Source organism: Lutra lutra, chromosome 10, assembly GCF_902655055.1.
Source record: "Lutra lutra chromosome 10, mLutLut1.2, whole genome shotgun sequence".
NCBI classification, from domain to species: Eukaryota; Metazoa; Chordata; class Mammalia; order Carnivora; family Mustelidae; genus Lutra; species Lutra lutra.
The window spans coordinates 4,536,221-4,558,879 of record NC_062287.1 but is presented as its reverse complement, the minus strand read 5'-3'; the positions used below and the strand labels follow the sequence as shown (position 1 = coordinate 4,558,879).

Here is a 22,659-nt window from a genome sequence, read left to right as displayed (position 1 = left end):
GGATCCTGGTGGTTGAGCTCAGAGTGCCTTTTGCCTTTAGCAGAGCTCTGACATCGAGGCAGCTGGGTCCCTAGAGGGCTGTCGCTCTGCCTGTTTCAACGACTTGCCAGTGGGCTGCAGATAGCAAGGAAATTTAATAACTCCTCTTCTGCCTTTGTTTCCCACATCAAGACGGGGTTCTCTTTTATCGAAACCACTGCCTCAGGTCTCCCGTTCGCTCTGTGTAGACTGAGCCTGGGGAGGTTCATGGCCCCAAAGGGTCTTTTCTAGTCCCGCTTCCTGCAGACGCTGTGTAGAGAAAACGGTGCACACGACCCGGATGTGAAGAGGTGTCACGACGTCCGGCCGGTTCCAAAGAGACCTGTGAACGGACGTTCCCCCGGGGGCGGGATGCTTCTGAGGACTCGAAGCACCATTCGCACTGCCTTTCCTCCTGCACGTGCGCATGGAGAAAACCGGCGGGCGCAGCATTGTGACGTGTGCAGCATTGTGACGTGTGCAGCATTGTGACGTGTGCAGCATTGTGACGTGTGCTTTTCCTGACTGTGTCTTCCTCTTCCGTCAGTCCTGGGCTCCCTGTCCACCTGCTCCTGTCTGAGCCCTTAAGTATTCGCACCTGTGCTCTGTTTCTCTTAGGGAGACGCAGCTAAGGGCTCTTTATCCCTAACTAGAGAGGAGTATGTTTCTGCCAGTTAAAGGGATTTCAGGCAATCCATAAGAAGTGCTGAATATTCATTACCTAGTTCTGGGGGGCAGGGGGAGGATGGGACAGACGTGCTTTTCCAAATCCCTGAAATAAGGCTTTGCCGAAGGGTTGTCTTGAAGTCCTTCAGCTTTTAGGTGCCTTAGGCTGGGAGGACGAATCAGGTTGGTTAACAAGGAATATAAGCTAGCCCTCCTGGTTTTTGTTTTTGTTTTGTTTTAATTTTTAAAAAAATTTAACTTTTTAAATTTAAGAATTTATTTCTTACAAAAAATTAAATGTTTTTATTTTTTAAAGAAAAAATCTAGATTCTAGTTCGCAGAGTAATATTAGTTTCAGGTGTACAATATAGGGATTCGGCACTTTCCCGCATCACCCGGGTGCCCTCCTTCATCCCTTTCACCTGTTTCCCCCACCCCCCACCCCCCGCCCCGCTGGTGACCGCCCGTGTTTTCTCTGTTTTTCCGAGTCCGTTTCTTTGTCTCTCTTTCCTTTCGGCTCACTTGTTTAGTGTCTAAAATTCCACACATGAGTGAAATCATGTGGTATTTGTCTTTCTCTAACTGATTTAGGTCCCTTAGCCTGATAGTCTCCAGCTCCATCCTTGTCCAGAAGGGCACTGACCCTCCTGTTTTTAGTTTCTCAAGTCAGCCTCTCAACACTGGCCTCCCAGCCTCCCCCTTTTCTCCATTAAAACTGCCGTGGGGGACGCCTGGGTGGCTCAGTTGGTTGGGCGGCTGCCTTCAGCTCAGGTCATGATCCCAGTGTTCTGGGATCGAGCCCCACATCGGGCTCCTTGCTCAGCGGGGACCCTGCTTCTCCCTCTGCCTCTGCCTGCCTCTCTGTCTGCCTGTGCTCTCTCTCTCTCTCTAACAAATAAATAAAATCTTAAAAACAAAACAAAACACAAAACTGCCGTGGACCTCTTTATTTATCAGAGCCTCGGGGTTGTTCGCTGCTCCTCGAGGCGTCCTCGCATCCCTAGGAACAGAGGCGTCCGTCTCCGCGAGGGGCGCGAGTGCAGGGAGCAGCCGTGCAGACGGAGGACTGGGAGTGAGTCCCCGCGGAGCCTGTCGGGGAGCGAGACAGCCTCCCTGCGCCCCAGGAACTTTGTCTTTAAACATTTGCTCTGTTCCTCGGCTTGTCCAACCTCTCGTTCGCGGATTTGCTCATAGAGACCATTCAGGTTGTCTCCACTGTCACCGCGGCTTCTAGAGCCACCCCGATCTCGTGCTAGGGCTTCTCCTCCTGTCCCGGGAGCTGGTCGGTCCAGCACGGTAAAGGGGCTAAACAGATTAGATGATGCCGCGGGTTCTCAGGTGTTGGCGTGCATCAGAGTCACCTGCAGCCTTGCTGAAACCCGGAAGGCTGGACTCCGGCCCCGGGGCTTCTGACCCCATATATCCCGAGCGCTCAGAAGGCGGCGTTTCTGACCAGTTTGCAGGTGACGCTGCTGACTGCCGCCGCGGGTCAGGTATTATGCTGTGACATCCCTGCTTTCAGCCCTATGGTGACTTACTGTCCTAGACCAAAATCTGAACTGTTGCTGGGATCTGCCTCTGCTTTCCTCTCTGACTGTAACCCCCTCCACTTCCCCTTTCTACTGCCTCCCTGCCAGGCCAGGCCTTTGTGTTTTTCCCAACTCCTGCTTAGCCGCAGGGTCTTGGCTCCTCCCAGTTCCATTTTCCTGGAATGCTCTATCCCCGTGTGTGCATGGGTGACTTTTTTTTTTTTTTTTTTAATACGTTCAGGTCTCTGTTGAAATGTCACTATCTTCAGAAAAACATACTCTGGCCACCCATTCTAGAGAAACCCTCCATCCCCTACTTCTACCTCCCACCCCGATCATTTTGTATTGTGTCCCTCTCTGTTACTGTTTTTGGTAGAGTTTATCATAGCTTCTGTTGTTGACTTATCTAAAAGATTTACCTTTATGCTCCTATGCCTTCGTAATTGCTCAGTTCATAAGAGGGACTAACATGTTTTCTTGTGGGGGTGGTGTGAGTAAATGAAAGGAATGCACCTGGAGGTCTATACATGGAGGGGTGTGTACCGTGGATGAAAGAGTAGATTGTGCTTGGAAGGGGCATAAAAGGTGGGCTTGAGACACTGCCTAGGGTCTATTACAGTTCTAATGCCAAGAGTCTTTCCCATAGAGCATATATTTTACTGACTTACGGGCTTAATTTCTTATTTATGCTTCATGTTCTGATGCTGTGTGTCAGATTGACTTGGTGTAAGTTTCTTATATTTTTAATTCCTTTTTTTTTTTTTTCCCTTAAATTGCATGAGCGCGCTCACCCTGACTGTCCTGGTCATGAAGCAGGTCTTGCCTCGGTGCAAAATGAGAACCGGGGTGCTGAGCGTACTTCTTCGTGCTTGTCTCTGTAACTCACGCTTCTAGGGGATGAGCTCATTCTTGGACAGTGTGTCTGGGAAAGAACAGTGGGGAACAAGAGGTGTAAGTAGGAAGTAGGCTGGGTTCACCTTCAGAATTCAGAGGCACCGGGATCGAGGGAAGTCTGGTTTATGAGAACTGTTTTCCTCTGCTGTCATTTGTACCATTATGCCCGGTGCCTCCTTGTCTCTGGGCATCTTGTCCCACGGTTTAGAGCCGAGGGCTGAGAAAATGTGCCTCGGGAGCAAAGCTACCATGTGGCAGGTTTACTAAATTTATTTATTTATTTACTTATTTATTTTAAAGATTTTTTATTTATTTGACAGAAGGAGATCACAAGTAGGCAGAGAGGCAAGCAGAGAGAGCGAGAGAGAGGAGGAAGCATGTTCCCTGCCGAGCAGAGAGCCCGATGCAGGACCCTGAGATCACGACCTGAGCTGAAGGCAGAGGCTTAACCCACTGAGCCACCCAGATTTACTAAATTTAAAGTCAGACTCTGCCTTTGAATGATTTAGGGCACCTGATCTAACCTCCCTGAGCCTCTGTTTTCTCATGTTTAAGATGCTAGTAATAGCAGGGTTGGTTGGGCTGACATTCAGTGAAATTATAACGATAACATCAGGTCACAGAATCATGGAAAGTACTACAGTGCTCGGTATACAAAACTTGTCAGTGTGTTCACGGAGTCATTATTACTGTTGCCACTCTTAGTCTCTGACTCTTCTGCACGACAGTGTTTGGTTGTCTGTCCGTTCACCCTCCCATCACATAATTGCCCTGTCCGCCCTGAATTGCTAGAATTTTGGAATCTTGTTTACCGTCAGGAGCCAAACATGCTCAGTTCGTCCTCTGGCTGTAGCTTCTTGTCCCTGGGAGGTGGAATTTTTTTTTTTTTTCCCTTCATCCAAATTTCTACCTCTAGAGTGCCTCACCGGCCACTTTGACTCACGTTTACACTACGTGACTCCTACCCGTCCGTAGCTGTTGGGGACAGATTAGCAGGACAGTGCAGACAAAGCAGAGATGTTTTTATTTTTTTTTATTTTTTTTTTAAAGATTTTATTTATTTATTTGACAGAGATCACAAGTAGATGGAGAGGCAGGCAGAGAGAGAGAGAGAGAGAGAGAAGCAGGCTCCCTGCTGAGCAGAGAGCCCGATGTGGGACTCGATCCCAGGACCCCGAGATCATGACCTGAGCTGAAGGCAGCGGCTTAACCCACTGAGCCACCCAGGTGCCCCAAAGCAGAGATGTTTTTAAAACCACAATTGGAAAACACATGATAATCTGGCTTCGTGGGATGTGATGTTCCATCATTATATATTTTAAAAACTAAAGTATGAAGAAATAGGTATTCAGACTCATGCCACTCGTTTTGTACTTTTTTTTTTTTCCCCCAAGAATAAGCATCATTCTGCTCATATCACAAGTGGGCCTGCTTGCCAACCTCCTATTAGTTTGGGACAACATTTCCTATAGTCATCTAAAATTAAATTGTTATTCCAATTATCACCATGGGCTACATGTTTGTTTTGTACACCCAAGCTTCTGTTCCTTTTTTCTTTAGACAACTGAATGGGGTTAAGCTACAATGATTTCCATAGAACACGAGAAGTGGGTAAACCCAGATTATTCTGGAAAATAAACTTGAATGATACTGCTTTTGCTGTTATGGTCAGATTTGGGGGCTATCCAGTATTTTATCTAAAAAGTGATCAAGCTTCTTTTTCATATATTTACATAGAATATCTATCTGAATGAATGAAAACAATAAGATAACAGCTACTATCCATTGATCGATCAGTGTTTTTGAGGCAACGTACTGGGCATGTTAGGTCTCTTATATTTTATGTAATGCTGACCATCTATTTCATAAGATCATTGCATGAAGCTCATTTTACAAATAAGGAAATTGAGGCTATGAGAAAAAACACTTTGTCTAGGGTCATTCCAGTTAAAACGTGGGAGCCTGATTTTACAAGTAAGCCTGTATTTGTCTGTTTTTAATAACTGCCTTCCCCATTCCACCTTTTATCAAGTGTCCTGCATTCAGGAAACTGTAGTATTTTGCCAGCCTGGTTTATTGGGGTCTGATCTCCGTGAGGTGTGCAGACCTGAGGCCATGTTATTTTTTCTCTTCAGTTATTTCAAACATGTGAGGATGGGTTTCCACTGTTGCTAGCTCAGGCAGATCGCCCGATTTCAGGGGATTTCCAGGAAGTACCAAGTCCACTCCAGGAGAGTCCACATCTTCAACCCCCTGCCCAGTCTCACCCTTACACCACTGCGTCAGGCCTCCATCTGAGCGACCGGGAATACAGCTTAGAGGGGGTATCCTGTGGTTTTTCACTCCTGGGGTCCAGGCCGCCCCTTTCTGGGCTCCTCTCTCTTCTGATGTATTTTTTTTTTTTTTTAGATTTATTTATTTATTTATTTGACAGACCAAGATCACAAGCAGGCAGAGAGGCAGGTGGAGAGAGAGGAAGGGAAGCAGGCTCCCCGCTGAGCAGAGAGCCTGATGCAGGGCTCGATCCCAGGATGCTGGGATCATGACCTGAGCTGAAGGCAGAGGCTCTGACCCACTGAGCCACCCAGGTGCCCCTCTTCTGATGCATCAGGCAGGAATGAAATGGACAATGGCAGAAGCTTTTTCAAATTCACTGGTGGTTGGAACAGTCCTGTCTTGACTGTGGTGTCCTCAGTCGGGTCCATGTACGGGTTCTACCTGGACAGTGTCAGATGGCCCTCCTCCTGGCTCCGAGGACTGCACTCTCCAGTCTTGCCGGTGGGATCCGTCTCCTGCTGGATGGGGAGGGCGGTCAGCAGGGACCACGAATGCTCCCCTCTTTCTCCCCCCCGCTTCCTGGTATCTCCTCACCCATGGGCAACTTCTGTTTGCCAAATGGAGGTACGGTGCTGCTCTCATTGGCTTCTTGTCCTTTTCCCCGATAGTAGCTCTTTCTGGAACCTCCCTCCACTCAGGAATTATGCCACCTCAGCAGATGTTCATGGTGGGTCGCGATACCCAGCCCCCGGTCTTAATCGGGGTGGACCCTCTTTCCCCAGCTGGGCTTCTGCAGAAAACGTGTCCTTTCTCTCTTGGAGGAGAGGGAGGAGGGGTAATAACAGTACTGTCTTCCTAGGCCACTTCCTCACTCTTCTGAGAATTGCCTTTCAGATTTGTTTCATTCCTTGGTGTCTGTAACCCAGCAGTAGCAGGGACTCGAGTCCTTTCTTAAGTTCTGGTGGAAATGGCTACTCTTGGGGGGAATGTGGGAGCCTTAGGTCCCTATTATCTTGAGCGTTTGGTGCCTTGGCTCTGATCCAGAGGCAACTGGAGAAGATCCAGGCGACCCCTGATGACCCAGGCGTTTCATCAATTTGTCCTCGCAAGAACTTGGGGCTGGGGGTGGGGGGTTGTCACTTTATGAGGGGGGCAGGTTACACCCACAGAGGTGAGTTCACTTCCCCACGTCTCACAGACGACGGGAAGACCACAGGACTCCAGATGCTTGCTTAGCGAATTTGTACCATGAGTCAGGCTTTGTGCTAAACGTCTTTCTCGTAGGACCGGGTGACCCACCGGGGCGAAGCGCTCCGACAAGGAAGCCGTCTCGGTACCGGCTGCGGACGGGCCGGTGTTTTCACCTGGCGCTGCCGTGTTAATGCCGGCCCCGGGTTCCCGGTCCACACCGCGAACGCTCATGTTTGCGGCCACTTTTGCCAGAAACGGTGTCTAAAAGCTGCCATTATTTTAGAATGTGGCTACACCGCGGGCACAGACGGCGTGTGCTCGTGTGTACGCATACTCGCGCGTGGTTTAAAAGTGGCCTCCGTGTGCTAATTCTGTTTTCTTCTCAGTTACAGGGATGCAGAAAGGAATTTCCACAGTATCTCCAACAGATGGTCCTATGCAGACCATTCCAGCAAAGAGGAAGTCGAAGACGTCTCAGGAATCCTTCAGTGCGCTGCTAACATGCTCGGTATATTAACTCTGTATTCCTGTGGGTGACACGGCAGGAGGGGAAGGGGCACAGACGGTATAAACGTTCCATTTTCTGCTAATGGGAGGGCTAGAGATGAAGGCAAAGGAAGACGAAGACCTTGTCTTCAAGTGATTTAATGTCGACGCTCCTGGAGATGTTTAAGCACAAATTACGTGCCTCCATTTACTTGGAGGGTGAAAAATATAATAATAAGAATACTCGCCTTCCAGGAAAACCTGGAATTTGTACGTTGGGATTTGCCTCCTGTGGCAAAATCTGATTTCTGGCTCTGAACCTTGACTGAAGTTGGGGATCTTCCTGTCTGAGTCCGTGATTGTCTAGTCTCTAATAATTTCAGTATTATTATCACTGTTCTTTGTGAGAGGCCGCGGCTGGAGCGGGAGGGTGGCTCACACGTCCTCCCAGTGGGCTCAAGGACTCAGCAGTGAGGCAGGTCGTCTCCTGAGGTCTTTGTCCGTGTGTGTGCGCACGTGTGTGTCCATCTTGAAGATCCCAGTGTTCATGATGGCAGGACTGTTGTTGGATGCTCCCAGCATGGCTAAGGGGTGATGTTGTGAGCTGTACCGAGTCATGCCATCTTAAGGCACCCAGAGTGAGCCGTGCTATCTTACTATCTGATGTTGGTGGTGTGTGAGAGCTACGTTGTATTATATGTCAAGTAGATACCATAGCAGGGATATTTTTTGCCCCAATGTCTTACATGGGTTTTTATTTAAAAACAAAACAGAACTTTATCAAATTTTTGGGGAGCCCACCCTTTTCCTTATTACTCAGACAGCGACCTGTGGAGTGTTGGTAGGGAACAACCAGTCTTAGTGACCAACTCCACATGGAACTCAGAATCCCCTTTCCCTCAGGGTCTGATGATGAGGACTGGGACTTGTTTGCCTGACCCTCTTTACCCCTTAGAGTAAGTGCTTTCACGGGAGACCTTGGGGTGCCTCCTACCACAGATTCCAGGTGACCTCAAACCACGAGTCTACCAGATTTTTCTAAACATACTGACAGCCAGAGGTAGATCTGGCTTTTGTACTCTGGAGCCTTGATGACGTCTACCCATGGATAACATTTTCATTCTGGGTAAACCCAAAATGTTCTGTGAGGAACTTGGACCTTTTGTGAGGAGTGGTTTGTCTATAATATAAGCAAGGGAGTGAGGGACAGTGAAAAGGAAGCCCACAGGTTTACTTAACCTTTGTCCCCCTTAATGTATACAGGGGCAGGGATGTCCTTCTACCCCAGGGAACTCAGTTATTGCAGAAGAGAAGGGACAAGAACAAATGGGGGCCAGGGCTTGGCGTGACCCAGACTATTTATAGTTTTGTCCATTAGTTTAAAAAAAAAAAAAAAAAAGAGCAACTAAGGTTGCTAACTTGGAAAGGCAAGGGTAATTTGTTAAATGGATCATGTTTTAATGCCACCATTTTATAGAAGAAGGGACATCTTAACTCTCCCCCAAATAGGCCTAACCTCCAATAAAAGATGGGCATTTAAATAGAATAAACTTAGTTCAATGACCAAGAAAGAAAAGGAGGAAGGAAGGGAAGGAGGGAAGGAGGAAGCCTGAGCTCTATCATCAGCCTTCATTTCTCTTGAGACTTGGTGGGCTAAGATGGTGCCCCATGAAGGGACGCATGAGAATCTCGGCAGAGGGATGTTTACTATTTGGAAAAGCGGTTCTTGACTTGCGCAGTTCGTAAATACTTCCCTGCCCCTCACATCTCCTTGCCTTATGCTCCCCGCCTGGCCAGCGGAAGGGCGCGGAAGTGTCCAGGGTAAAGCTGTGGGGGTGCTGAAGGCCTCTGCATCCGCTTGCCCTTGGGTCCAGCAGTTGGGCGAGTAACCACCAGGGGACGCTGTTGGCCCAGCACGGCGTCGTTGTCTGTGGCGTGGCCTGGAGCTGCAGATCCCCTCGTGAGAGGGAAGTCTCCTGAAAGTGCTACCTGATATTAGGGAAAGAGTGGTGTTAGTAGACCAGAGCAATTAGATTTTTTTCTTTTTTTTTTTTTAAGATTTTATTTATTTATTTGACAGAGAGAGACACAGCGAGAGAGGGAACACAAGCAGGGGGAGTGGGAGAGGGAGAAGCAGACTTCCCGTGGAGCAGGGAGCCCGATGCGGGGCTCGATCCAAGGACCCTGGGATCATGACCTGAGCTGAAGGCAGACACTTAACGACTGAGCCACCCAGGCACCCCCATTAGGTTTTTTAAAAAAGATTTTTATTTAATGATTAGAGAACATGAGCCAGGGGGAGGAGCAGAGGGGGAAACAGACTTCCCACTCAGCAGGGAGCCCAATGATGTGGGGTTCCATTCTCACAGAACCAAGGATCATGACCTGAGCTGAAGGTAGACATTTAACCAACTGAGCCACCCAGGTGCCCTGAGAGATGAGATTTTATTTACCCCTTAGTAATAATGGTAATTTTTAAAATGTAAAATAATGGTAATTAGTAAAAATAATGGTAGAAAATATTGGTAATTAGTGAAATGTAAAAAGCATAATCTTTTAAAAAAATATTTATTTATTTGACACAGAGAGAGACCACAAGTAGGCAGGGGTGGGGCGTGAGGGGTGAGCACGCTCCCTGCTGAGCAGAGAGCAGGATGCAGGGCTGGATCCCAGAACCCTGAGATCATGACCTGAGCCGAAGGCAGAGGCTTTAACCCACTGAGCCACCCAGGTACCCCTAAAAAGCATGATCTTGTACAACTTAAATTTCTGAAGAAGAAAACGAAATGTCTGCCATCTGTTGACCAGAGACTGGCGTGGGTCCAACAGGTGACGATGGGCTTGAGCGTTGCCTGTTCTCTTTGAGTCTTGTCTTGTCATGACTCCTGCAATACGGACTGCCCGAGGACAAAGGTAACCGCTTCACTGGTCAGAGGCCTTGGAAGCTGTGTTTTCAGCAAGTCACAGAACAGTGGTTATCTCAGTTTGCTGAGATTTCCTCTTGTTCAGTGACATTTAAATTCTCCTGGGCACTCATTTATGAGAAGGCAAAAATCCATCAACTCCATGAAGAGAAAAGCATGACCTGAGAAAGGAGCCATCTTTGGAGTGAGGGAGTTTGGCACGGAAATAGAGAATCTCGGCCTGGTTCAGAGAATCCTTCTAGAGGGGTACCAGTGGGAGATTTTCCAACAGTACGATACACATTCATCGCCTTTGGGTGGCATGGTTAGAATATGGTGTATTTGGACAGGGAGTACATACTTCTCTTGTCTACTTCATCAACCAGGAGCTAGTAGTAGAGAGGAGAAATGGGTGTGTTCAGTTATCTGTGTGTTGCTTCACTTATTATCAAGAAAGATTAAAAGTCCTTAGGTCAGAAAATAGGACTAGGGAAGGCAGTTTTGCTTCTTGCAAAATGACCTTATCTGTCAGCTTAGTATGTATTCCTCTAGAGGGTTTGATCATGTGCTGGCTTTTTAGGTTGAAGTTTGAGTTGAGTGGTTGGCCTGCAATGAAAGGACCTGCAGAGTGGGAGAAATCTTGCTGCAGAAAACAGGCTTGGCCTCTGTCCCATATTTGTTCTGTTGCTTCCTTCCTAGGACTCTCTGGAAACACATATGTGACGGAGTGGGTCATCCCCTTCCTAGTAATGGGACGGAATTGTTTCCAGATCAACATTTTGCCACTTATTTCTCTCTCTCTCTCTTTTTGGCTTAGAAACTGGTAGTTGCTATTTTTCGTCTCATCATTTACAAATTAGGGATATTAAGGACAGACTGCTCAGAGTCTTTTATTCGCCTCCTTTTGGTGCTCTGGCCATCCCCGTGGTAATGCAGGACCTCTCCACAGAGGCTTTTAAACTCTGGGAAAGGCTATACAGAGAAAGATCGCTGTGAACTCTGCTCTCGCTGCTGGAGGCTTTCTGTGTGAAATTTACTGCTTTATTTGGAATAGATCTTCTGCTCACCAAAATGATCTAATTTTAGTTGCCTGAAAAATTATGGCTTTTCCAGTCGTAATTTGCGAAGCCCATTTTTAGCTCCAATTAAAAGTAGTACAATGTATTTATATTCTTAGGTGCAACATTGAGTATTTTCTTGGATATCAAAATGCTTCAATGGTACAAAGGAGTGTCTATGAGAAAGTGTTAGAGGATCAGTATCATGTATCTGTGTTTGTTGCTAAAGTGTTAGCATCTGGTCCTGTGGTTTGGACTTAGGTAATGTTGGGGGACAGGGACAGAGGAGGGAGAGTTAAGGAAGAAGGATAACAAGTAGCGTAGCTTCCTTACATAATGCAATGCAGAATAAATGAGGGTTTTGGCTATTTCAGTCGTTTGTTTTCTTTTGGCTTTTTCTTATCAACCCAGGCAGAGTCTGGGACATTCAGGATATGCGGGACAACAGAAGGATGGATTGCTAACTACTTGGGTGTGCCCCATTGTTTTCCTTGCAACAAAGTAACCTTCTCTGTTTAGAAGAGCATCAGTGGTGCGTCCTCCCTAAATAGGCAGGATAACAAGGCCTTAATCACCTCAGAGCAGTGCCTTCCCACAGCCCCCTTTTAGCCTTGGAGATAGAAAAAAAGATGTTAAAGTGGCTTTAGGTTTGGTCCTGTACTCTGGCGGGGTCGTCTCAGTCCTGGCCTGTTTGACTTCTGCAGAAGGGGTTGTGGGTGTGGCCTTTGGAGAGCGTCTGGTGCTGTAGGATGGAGGAGATGCGGAGGGCAAAGGTCCTTGCACAACCAGATACCTGGTACCTGGTTTCTGGTAGAAATCAGAAGTGAGCGCTCGGGGTCCTCCCCTTGCCGGGACGGAGCGCGAACTCGGGGCTGCCGGTTTGGTAGGAGCAGGTATGTATCCAGTATCAGCGAGTGTAGCTGCCTGCTGCTTTCGCTACGTGCATTTTCTCTCCAAAGAGTCAAAGACATGAATGGTAAAAGAATGGCCATCCAAGTTCTCTCTCTTAAGAAAGAAGGTCTTCTGGGAGAGTGAGGCTTTATGGTCTGCGAAAACCCAGCACGTCTCAAGTCAGAATCAGGAGCAGCGTCATGGGGATATTTGTTGGGAAAGGGCTGGTGAGGAAGATGGAGGACCTGCGCCTTTGGGGCGCAGAACTCACGGCTTCTTCCTGGCGGTGGGGACTCTGAGACCCTCTGAAGGCAGAGCTCTCCGTCCAGTGCCACGCATTCCAGAATCCTTAGCCGACAGAGAGTTTTGTTTTATAAGCAATAATTTGTTGTTTATAGGTTAACTTGTCTGTGCTTTTTGGTTTATATCATGATGGGGAATGTGCACTTCGCAGCCTTCTAAATGACCATAAAACTGTGAAGGATTAGTCAGCCTTACTTAGGGTTAAGCTTACTTTGGGGGTTTTCTTGGAATAAATCTAACACATGCTCCAATTCACTAAAGAATTACACGATTAACGTCTTTAGGGTCTTGGAGAACGAGTTGGTGCAATAACCACTTAATATTTTCATTGAAGAATTAGGATCAACGGCAGCAGATACATTCTATGATATAATTCTTGTTACAGTAACTTGGTAAATCATGTCCGTATCTTTATGAAATGAATTAGAGTTAGGGTGTTTGGAGGAGACTTAATTTCTTAATTGATTTAATAATGGTATTATACTAGTGCTTCAGAACAAAAATGAGCCAGATTATTTGGGTTGAATTTGCAGTTTAGCTACTTAGTGGCTGTGTGGATTGGGATGAGTTACTTCATCTTTCCCATACTTTACATTTCTCATTTTGTAAGATGGTTATAATATAACTACTTACCTCCCACAGTCATTAGGAAGATGAAATAATTTAATTTATATAAAGTACTTAAAGCAGCCTGAGAAATAAGAAATGCTACACAAGCATTTGCTCTGAGTATTGGATATTCTCAGAATAAAATTTGCATCCGCCCCAGGAGGTCTCTATCGCTCACTGGTGTGGGTGAGGAAGTGGGTACTTTGTTAACTTGTTAGGTTTCCTTGTCAGGGACGAGGAGGCACAGAAGCAGAATTTGTACCCAGGTCAGTCTGATTCCCAACCTCTTGTTCTTTCCAGTGCTTTCTGCTGCTTCCAGAGTTGTTGGACTGAGGCTGACTTTCTATCATTTCTCTTTTGTTAACTGCACAAGTCTTTCTGGGTCTGTGAACTGTGACTGTTTTACTTAGTTCATTCCTGTTCCAGAGTGTACCTGGGATATTTGCTTATATGTGACAAGTAGTACGCAAAACATTTCTCCCTGGTCCTGAGGAGAGCACTTTTTTTTTTTTTTCATAATTTGGATCTTTTTCAGTTTAGAAATAGTATTTTCCTTTAGATTTCATGTGTTGACAATGCTAATGAGGGGTGATGTGTTTGTACTCATGACACAAACAGGGTTTCTCATTTAAGCCTTTATAAAGATACACCAGTTCTGTTGGCTAAGATTTCAAGCTGATCTTGGCATTTACCTAGCTTAACATGTTAGACCGCACTGGTGGGACACAAAGCCTCAAAAGGTGGTACTTCTCATAACATTGATTTTTTTTTTTTTTTTTTTTTTTAATGGATGTTGCCTTTTAAAGTTTAGGAACACTGTCATGGTATCTCATTAGGAAAGTCATTATAGTATCTCATTGAATAACACAGATTAATAACATAATTTAATTCCTAACCAAGGTCTTGAGGGGCAGGTCTAGGTAAATTGGAGAGGACCTCTGTTTTCTGTTCTCTGCTCGCATACTTTGCCTAAAGTGCTTAGATAGGGCACGTGGGTCTAAGAAGGAATGAGACCACTCTGGCGGACACTAACTCCAATATGTGCCAAGTAAATACTTAAATAAAAATGGAACCTTCACTCCTGCACATCTGTTTCAGAAGATGGAAATAAGTTGAACAGAGATGTGAAATGCTTTCTCTCCTCCCATAGACACTTTCTTATTTTAGGAGTATTTTCTTCTGACTCTTTCGACCAGCCTTTTCCCATTTGTCCTTTTTATTACTTTTTTTTTTTCTTTCTTTTTTGTCTTCTCTGTTTATCTCTATTGCATTGTCTCCTGCCACTACCGACTTCGTCTGGTGCTTCTCTGTATGGGAGGGCAGCTTCTCATATCCTATATTCCTCAGACTGTTGTTCTCTTTCTGAATTCTTCAGGAGATAGGCTTTTGTTTTTCTTTTCCCCTTAAACTTTAAAAAATGATTAATTTCAGTATAGTTTTAGATTTATAGAAAGGCCATAAGATAGTTTATAAATTTCTCATATATCCCACATTCCTTTCTTCTGTTATTGATACCTGACATTACTGTGGTACTTGGGTCCCAGTTAGTGAGCAAGTATTCCTGTTTTGTTACTGACTAAATTCCATGCTTTATTCAGGTATCTTTGGTTTTTATCTGTTTTCCATTCCAGGATCGCTCTTAAGATACTGTATTATATTTGGTTGTCCTATCTCATTAGACCCTCTCGTCTGTGACAGTTGCTCAGATTTTCCTTATTTTCAATGAACTTAATGGTTCTGAGGGGTACTGGTTGGTCTTGAAGTTGTCTGCTGGGTGCTCTGATGTGTGTGTGTGTGTGTGTGCATCTGTGCGTGTGTGTGTGTGTGTGTGTGTGGAACATTTCCTCCCTTTCTAACACTACAAGATGCCCCAGGCTTGTCTTGTGTATTTTCTGCCCCTGCCCTAGATTCAGCTGTCTATCCATGGAGTCGTGGTTCCTTTCACTGGAGAATGGTGTTAGAAACCAAAATCTAGGTGCTAGGAGTACTGTTGCTATTGGTGTATTCTTGTTTCCAAGCCGTCGCAGGTGACAGAGCAGGGAAATATGTCTGTGTCGATAACTCACGAATATATGCTTATCTGTGACCATTTCTGTAGGTGCTCCTCCGTATCTTGCCCTAAATATGCGTCCATAGTGCTCCAACCGTGGGGGTCATTCTGACCCTTCCGTCTTGCTTGTCTGTAACCACCTTCTGCCCCCAGTGGGAAACTTGGCTCTCACTGGCCATCCCTTCAGTCTGCTTAGTCGTTGGATTGCTGTATGCACGGACAGTTGTTCCAGAGAATACGTACGCCCATGGGAGAAGGTGGTATCAGCCACAAGTGGAGTATTAGTGTCCATGTTTGGAGTATGAAGCTACATGTTGAGTTTTAGGGACTCCACTCACATCCAGTGTTAGGGCGGTACCTTTCTCCTCCACCACCTCCAGCAAGGTGTTTCTCATACCTTTATAATATAGTAACATCCTTTTATCACATTCTTAATTCTGTCCTGTGATTCTGTGATAGCCTACAAAATAGAAAAAAATCTGTTACATGATAATATATATAAATGTATTTCTATGTATATAATATATAATTTATATTAATATATAAAGATAAAAATCTATTTAACTTGCATATATTAAGGTTTACTTTCTGTGCTGGAAAATTCCGAGTATTGATAAATACATAGTTTCATGTATCTATCATTAAAGTATCCTGTGGAGTCCTTGAACTGTCCTAAAAAAAATCCCCTATGCTTCACCCATTCAAACCTGACCTCCTCTCTGCATCCGACCCCTGGCAACTACAGATCTGTTTGTCCTTCTGTAGTTTTGTCTTTTTCAGAATGTCCTATAAATGGAATCACACAATACTTAAACTTTTTACATTTTTTTAATACTGCATCAATAAATTATAAAAGTACACTTTTTTCCTTTGGCTTAGCAATAGGCATTTACGATTAATACACGACTTTGTGTGGCTTGATGGTCGATTCCTTTTTCATCTCTGAATAGTATTTCATCCTACATGAAGGACCCCACACTTGGCTTATGCGTTCATCTCTTGAAGAGCAGCCTGGCTGTTTCTGTTTTCGGCAACTATGAATAAACCTGCGGTAAACAGTCAACCACAGGTTTTTATGTAGCCTGAAGTTTCATTTGGTCAATGTCTAGGAATAGGATTGCCACATTTAGTTTGTTAGCTTTGTGAGAAACTGCTAAAATGCCTTCTCCAGTGGCTGTGCCATTTCTTGCTCCTTCTATCCAGAAATGGGTATTGTCAAGTTTTGTTTGGTCTGTTTTTAAAATGTTTGTCCTTCTAATTGATGGGCCTTTTCCCTTGACATTTCATAAACAGCACCTGCCGTCTTCTTACAATTTCAGTGTATACCAAGGAGAATTAAGTATTTTGTTTTCCTGCTTTATCATCCTTTTTCAAGATCTTAGGACGGAGTGGACACAACGCTTGAAAAATTCTGAATCCGGGCAGAGATTGTCCATGGTACTACTAGGTAGAATCTTTATCTTTGGTTTAGTAAAAATAAGTCCCGGAACAGAGTTAGTTAGAAATCTTAGGACTTGGGTGTAAATTTAAGTGACATCACTTGTAATCCTATAATTGGAGAAGCCCACAAACTGTCCTGACATCTTCTGTGCCCCCGGCCTCCAGAGTAATTCCTGAACTAACCTCCTAGTACTCAGGCCATTCTCAGAAGCGGGTTTCTCAAGCCTCTTCCACAATCCCCGTTACTCTTCTCAGGAGGTCGTATCGCTTGCATTTAGGATCTGCCACGTTCCTACCAGGGGAACAAGTTAGGTGTGACTCAGAGCAAAAGAGATGGGAGTGCGGGCGGGTCAGGCTGCTCACAGAGGGTCACCCTGTTAGCGCGTGGGGCGGCCGCGAGACCGTGAGGCTCCCACGTGAGAGGCTGCGGCATTGTCCACGGACGCCTCCACTGCCTCTGTGAGAAGAGAGTCATGGCTGTTTCCGTTTTTCCTCTGAGTTAGAAGGAAGCTTATTCTTCCATTACTGTATGGGAGAGAGGAGTGGGAGCCCATGGCATTGCCTGGGTCACACTCCAAGCCCATTTTTGTTGCCATCCTCGGACCCATGACCCTTTTCATAGTGATCTGGCACAGTTCCTTTTTAATCTAAACACCGTGTTTGGAGCCTTTTCACTCAAATGAACACATCACTTCCCCTTCTGCCTTCGCTTTTTCCTTTTTATGTGATGACTTCTATTCGTCAGATAAATCATTTCTGCGTGGAGGTCTACTTTTTAAAAATTTTTTAGTACCTTATGTTCTGTTTTCATGGGCTTTGCTACAGAGCTCGGACTGTGGGACCACTATACATTTTAATAGCTTGCCATTTAGTTATCCTGAAAATTAATGAAAAGTAAGATTAGACTTAAATTCAAACATCTGTGTGCTAGATGAGTTGTCACTTTTACTGCCTTGAGTTCAGGTCTCGAGTCAGTTTTGAGTGTTCTTGACAGTATTTCTATGAGTTATTTACATTGGTGAATAGAGTTTTAGGAGTTAAATAAAAATGCTCCCCGAATTAAGGCTTTTTATGTGTGGTACATTCCTCTATTATCTCACTGTGAGTCTATTTTTAAAAAGCGAAAGAATTCGTCTCTTTTGATTTGTTGTTTGAGAGCTTGCCCAGTAAAAGATGCTTGTATGTTTTATTTGCCATGCGGGGATCTAGGGAGATCTAGGGAGGATAAAATGTGGGGACCGAGGGAGGATTCTGGATCATGGATGATCTTTATGGGTGCTTTAGATTTTTGCCTATTTCTGTTACCCCTAGTGGTAGCTTGAGTGTTAGGAGACCCATTTCCGATGTAGCATGATTGAACCCCAAATTCCAGTTTCTGGCCTATCCTGGTTTTTCCCTATATTTCGACGAACTTGGGTCTTAACTTTGAAATAAGAAATGGTAATTTCCCTGTGTGGAGAGAGAAGCTGTAGACCTGAACGTACTAGCTCCCTGTGCTATAAATGAATTTTATTGTAGCCCTTGTGGGCTGTGTGTACACTGTTGGCCACCAAAGTTACCATCCAGATCTGGTTGGGGTAGGTCCTCCTTGGGGGAGAAATGGCTGGGGACTGGGAGGCTGGGTTTCACTTAGCACATTGAAAATGGGAGTGAGAAGAAGCACAGTGGTGAGTCCCCCATGGAAGGGATGAAACCTGGATGGGGTGTGGAGAGAGTGTTACTTGAAGGAAGAGGAGTGTTTGTGACCGATACAAAAAGAGACTGACAGAGCACTACTAGCAGTCAGTTGAAGAAAAAGCCGATGTGATGTTCATAAGCAAGGGCGCTGAGGTAATTCCTGCCTCCTACACACTGGTCAAGATTGAACATTGTCCACAGCTAATGAGGAAAAAAAAAAAAAAAAGAGGAAAAGCCAGCTCCAAAAGTATCTATTTTTATTTTAACATTTATGAATGTATGCTTTGTTTTTTTTTTTTTAAAGATTTTATTTATTTATTTGACAGAGAGAAATCACAAGTAGGCAGAGAGGCAGGCAGAGAGAGAGAGGAGGAAGCAGGCTTCCCGCTGAGCAGAAAGCCCGATGCGAGGCTCGAACCCAGGACCTGGGATCATGACCTGAGCCGAAGGCAGCGGCTTAACCCACTGAGCCACCCAGGCGCCCCTATGCTTTGGTTTTTGCTAGGGAGATGTGTTTTGCATTATTGATTTGAATCCTAATCCCAGAATAGTTATTTCTAGTCCAGAGTCTAAAACAGTGGATTCCTCTCGTGAGGGTACAGTAGGAGCATCTGGAGACATTAACTAAAAGACAACAAAAACAAAAACACAACAAAGGGACCAGCCTGCAGACACTATATACCGTGTAAACTCTCCGCTCTGTAAGTACCAGATAGTGTGATTCATCTAGGATTGGAACCAGGAATTTGTATATTTAAAAATAAGCTCCCCTGAGAGTTCTGGGGTGTGGGCATGTCTTGATCCCTTAATTCCAAGGCTAACCCTGCTCTTGGGCAAGTGTGCTTATTAGGACACTTCGCCGAATTCATAGGGAATTTGATACCCAGTTAAATTTCTATTAGTCGACGTTCTAGAATCTCCGATGGTGGTTGCTGCCTTGTACACTGCTCGGTTCTTTTCCTTACTCTGCTTCTCTTCAGGACTTGCAGTTCTGCTTCTGAACCCCAAACAGGAATGGGGGCCCTGATTCCATCCTCTGTCCTTTGTCTTCCAAATAAAGGTTTGGGGTGCCTGGGTGGCTCAGTGGGTTAAAGCCTCTGCTTTTGGCTCGGGTCATGATCCCAGGGTCCTGGGATCGAGCCCCGCGTCGGGCTCTCTGCTCAGCCAGGAGCCTGCTTCTTCCTTTCTCATTCTCTGCCTGCCTCTCTGCCTACTTGTGGTGTCTGTCAAATAAATAAATAATCTTAAAAAAAAAAAAAAAAGGTTTAGTGCCTCTGGCTAGATGCTCTCTTCTCTAGTTAAGCTTGCTTTCTTTTTTCCCTTTATCTCTTTGCCACATCTCTTTGATGCTGAGGACTGCTGGCTTTCACTGCCCCATTTGTATCCTACATTCATGATACCGTGTTTTTTCCTGATTGTTCTCCTGTGTCTGCACCAGTGGGCATATGAGTTAAGGGTCAGTGCTCCCTTTCTTCATCCTACATCATTAGCTTTGCAAAGACATGTGGTAGGTGGTTCATCCAATGTTAGAAATTGTAGGTTTAGTAAAATGCCGGCTTTAGTAACCTTTTTCTCTCTCCCATCATACTAGCACCAGAAATCCTAATAATCATCTGAGGACAGAGTTGGCCTAGGAGGAGATAAAGTGGGCCAGAGAGTGAGTTCGCAGCTGCCATGGGAAGCAGAAATGTATTCTTGTGTGCGAGCTTTCGTGGAGCAGAGTCCTTGTACGATCTTTACAAAGGCGAGGGCAGGAGGGATTTCAGCCTCAGAACAAACAGAGCAGTGACAAATGATCCTGATTCTTCGGAGTTACTGTGCTGAGGGACTGGTACCCAGAAACTTTTTCACTGAAGATACCCCTGATTGCCCTCAATTTTCGACTTTTCCTTCTGTTTTTCCCGAGTCTGTGTACTTCCTGGACTGTCTCAGACCCCGACTTCTCTGTACACATCTGTACCTCTCACTGTTCATTTCTCTGTTTGTGTGTTTGTGTTCACACCCTTTCTTCATTATCCTGATTCTCAGTCCTACCTATTAACGAAACAAACAGTGCAAACCTGCCAAGCATTTAAAAATTGGGTTCTCTTAATTTGTCTTTTTTTGTTTGTTTTTGTGTCCTATTTAAACTTATCCTTTTAGACAGCAAATTAATCAGGAGACTCTAGCTTGTTGCAAATCTAATAAAACTTGTTGAAGTTTCTCCATGATCTTTGGGATTGGAGCTGGGCCACACTGGATCGGTGTTGAACTACAGGAAAAGGTTTACTAATCCTGAGATGTGTACGTGACGTTGTAGAGAATGTTTGTCTTCTGTAAGAGTTTGCAAGTATTTTGTTGCATCAGCGTGAACGTTTAGGTACCATTATAGGCGCTGGTGATCAGGGAGGAAAACTAAGTGGGGAGACTGACCAGAAACACACAAATAACAAAAACAGCAGCTTCAGAGAGATACATGCTGTGGAGAGAAACAAGACCATGGAATGTACAAGAGGGTAGGAAGGGCTTAAATAATGAATGTGTTCATAATAATTTTTAATTCATTTAAATAATTATAATGGAATTTCTATTTGACCAGAGTGTTTCAGTAGTATTTCTGGATTCAGAGTTTCAGGAATGAATTTTTTTTTTTTTTTTTAACCCTATGCCCTGAGGTGCAGGAGGTTGATGAAAGTTCAGGCTTCTCCACTCTCGTCTTGGTAGCCATCACCTCGAGAAGGTGGAGGCCATGCTGTGTCCTAGTATTTCAGGCAGGAAACGGTTCCAGCGGCTCTTAACCATCGCACATGTACTTGGTGCTCTCTCTGTACCAGGCCTATGCGGCTTCTAGAGATCGGACAGTGAGTAAGGCAGACCTAATCTCTGCTCCCCTGGACCGTCCATCTTAGGAAGCTCGTGGCAAGACCAATGACGTGAGGAATAGAACCTCACTGCGTAGTACGCAAAGTGGAAGGCTGCTGATGTGTGGCCTTTGGGAGACAGCCATTCCAGGAGAAGCGGGAACATCGCCCCCCAGAAAGGCTGAGAAATTTGGGATTCAGAACTCTTCTGTGTGATAATAGGGAGAACCCCATTAGAAAAAAAATCCCAAGTCAAATGCATCCTTAGGCTTTCTCCTACACATTCCTGTAGTTGACCAATATCATTCTATTTTACAGATGAAATCCTTAAAGCCCACATTGGAAGTGACTTACCCAAGATCGCTTAGCTAATAAATGATGGAGGTTGGATTTGAGTAGAGCTTTGATAACTATAGAAGAAGAAACCTTGTTCTTCTTACCATGTCACATTTTTTGTTTCTGAAAATAGTAACTTTAACGCATCTCCTATTTAAAAGAACCATCCCTGTTTCTTAAAATAAAACAAAAACAAATCCCAAATCACCGTGTGTGTGCACACGCCTGTATTACTGTAAACTGTCATCTAGTACTCTACAGTACTTCAGCCAACACCTTGAACTTAAAGACGTGTTATAAATAACCTTTGCTAATGATGATTCTGATTCTGGCCATGGAAGTATTTTCCTATTGAGGTGGGGGGTAGGGAAAGGCACCCAGAGAGCAAGGGTTTTGAATTGCTAAAAATGGGAGGAATCCAGCTTCTCCTTCTACCTTAGCATGGTTCTTGGTGTGTTTCCTTATCATCTACTCGTCTTTCTCTTCCCCTGGCCTCTGGGTACGTGGTGCTTAGATGCTGTGTTTAATTCTTTGTAAGCACCCCAACAAGCCAGAGGGCCTGGAAGAGTAGGTGTCTGAGAAATGCTGCTTGAAGAACAAAGACTGAGGAGCTCTTCCAGAGGAAGGAAAACTAAGGACACAAGACAAATTCCGTGACTAGTCCTGGGTTGGATCCTATAAAAGGAAGTAGCTGTGGAGAACATTATTAGGACAATGACCAAAACTGGAATATGGACTGTGGGTTAAATAATACTGTACCAGAGTTAAATTTCCTCATTTTAGAATTGTACTATGGTGGGGCGCCTGGTGGCTCATTTGGTTCAGCGTCTCCCTTCGGCTCAGGTCATGATCCTGGGATTCTGGGATTGAGCCCCGGGTTGGGCTGCTGCTCAGTGGGGAGCCTGCTTTTTCCTCTCCCTCTGCCCCTTCCCCCCAAGTACATGTGCTCTCTCTCTCTCATCTTAAAAAAAAATTAAATTTTATTGTGGTTATGTACAGGGGCTTCCCTATTAGGAAATACACACTGAAGTATTTAGGGGAAAAGGAGTGGATGTGTGCCATTTAGTCTCAAATTGGGGGGAGGGTGGGGATAGGCAGAGAATGAGAATATAAACAGATGGGATAAACTGTTAACAAGTTGGTGAATCTTGGTAAAAGACTACGGGAGTTTTGGGGACCATCCTTGCAGTTTTTCTCTAAGTTTTCAATCATATCAAAATAAAATATTTCCAAGAGCTGTTGAACAAAATTATAATTAAGTAAGTCCAGAGGAAGTTTCTATCTCTATTTGGTTATAGTTCCAGTTAAAAAAAATTCAAACTTAAACTAAAACCCATGAATGAGTTTCACTGTGTTTTATTTTTTCTAATACCAGCCATGGAAGCACCAAGTTTTACAGGTATAATCAGTGTCCAGATTGGAGCCCAGTTATGGAGTGCACTTCCTCAAGTTTTGTGGTCTGACTTCTTAACCTGATGCAGTGGTAAGGAC

The 22,659-nt window shown here is 44.9% G+C and overlaps 1 protein-coding gene across 3 annotated transcripts in view; it reads left to right on the top strand.

Moving 5' to 3' along the window:
* GUCY1A2 (guanylate cyclase 1 soluble subunit alpha 2) overlaps positions 1-22,659 on the top strand; it is a 315,001-nt gene that overhangs the window by 32,076 nt on the left and 260,266 nt on the right. For all 3 annotated transcript variants that reach the window (XM_047693759.1, XM_047693758.1, XM_047693757.1), the window contains exon 3: positions 6,962-7,083. In XM_047693759.1, coding sequence (XP_047549715.1) covers positions 6,962-7,083 — 122 coding nt within the window. The remainder of the gene's footprint in view (positions 1-6,961; positions 7,084-22,659) is intronic.